At 33.2% G+C, this 1081-nt stretch overlaps 1 protein-coding gene across 1 annotated transcript; it reads left to right on the forward strand.

Moving 5' to 3' along the window:
* The first annotated feature begins 316 nt into the window (after positions 1–316).
* Positions 317–875, forward strand: LOC124542624. Its single transcript, XM_047120551.1, is given in 2 exon segments — positions 317–718; positions 720–875. Coding segments are annotated over 2 exon segments (558 nt in total).
* Positions 876–1081: the final 206 nt, after the last annotated feature.

Raw genomic sequence — 1081 nt, forward strand, 5'->3', positions numbered from 1 at the left:
CCATGGGAAGTTTTAGCGGCGGATATATTTGAATACCAAAATAAATACTATTTACTAGTAGTAGATTACTATTCAATTCGTAGAAATAGAGAACTTTTCAAATTTAACGAGTCTAGGTGTGATTAATGTACTAGAAGGTATGTTTAGTCGATTTGGGATTCCAAAAAAACTAGTGACCGATAACGGCACGCAATTTACATCGGAACAATTTAAGTGTTTTTCTAAAAATTGGAGTTTCGTACATGTTACAAGTTCGCCATTATATCCCCGTTCTAATGGTCTTGCCGAGCGTAATGTAAGAACTGTTAAAGCCCTTATGTGCAAATCACAAGAAAGTGGAGAGGACTGGCAGCTTGCGTTATTAAATTTTCGTAATACGTCCATCTCAAGCGAAACATGGTCTCTAGCACAGTTATTATTTAGCCGCCGATTAAACACGCGACTCCCTTCCGGTGACTGTCAATTAATACCTAAAACAGTTAATCCACAAGTAATGCAACATAATCGACACAAGAGGGTAAAACAATTTAAATCTTACTACAACCAAGGAACAAAGAGTCTAATCCCGCTTACAGAAAACGAACCAGTCAGGATGAGATGTAACAATTCATGGATCAAATCGAAAATATTGCGTCCCGCTCAAGGTAATCGATCGTATTGGTTAAAAACAGAAGACGACGGCGTTTATAGACGTAATCGCCAACACATATTAAAGATTATAAATATACGATAATATTAAAAACAATAGTAAACGTATTAACACTAATACTGTCTTAGACTGGGATAGTTTTGATTTCGCGCAAAAATCCACTGGCAGTACTGATACGGCTATAGGGACACAGAAAGTAAAATCTCCATCACATTATAAAAACTAATAATAATAATAATAAACATTTATTGAGCAAATTACACTACTTTCACACAACATAAACAACGAAACATAATAAAATATCACTTACCCTAAAATACATCAAACAAAAAAATAATAATAATAACTAAAAATACAACTACAACAGAACAAGTTTTGAGAGTAAAAAATTAATAATTAAAATAATATAAAACAATAAATAGTGTGCAGCAG

The sequence above is a fragment of the Vanessa cardui genome, chromosome W, assembly GCF_905220365.1.
Source record: "Vanessa cardui chromosome W, ilVanCard2.1, whole genome shotgun sequence".
NCBI lineage: Eukaryota > Metazoa > Arthropoda > Insecta > Lepidoptera > Nymphalidae > Vanessa > Vanessa cardui.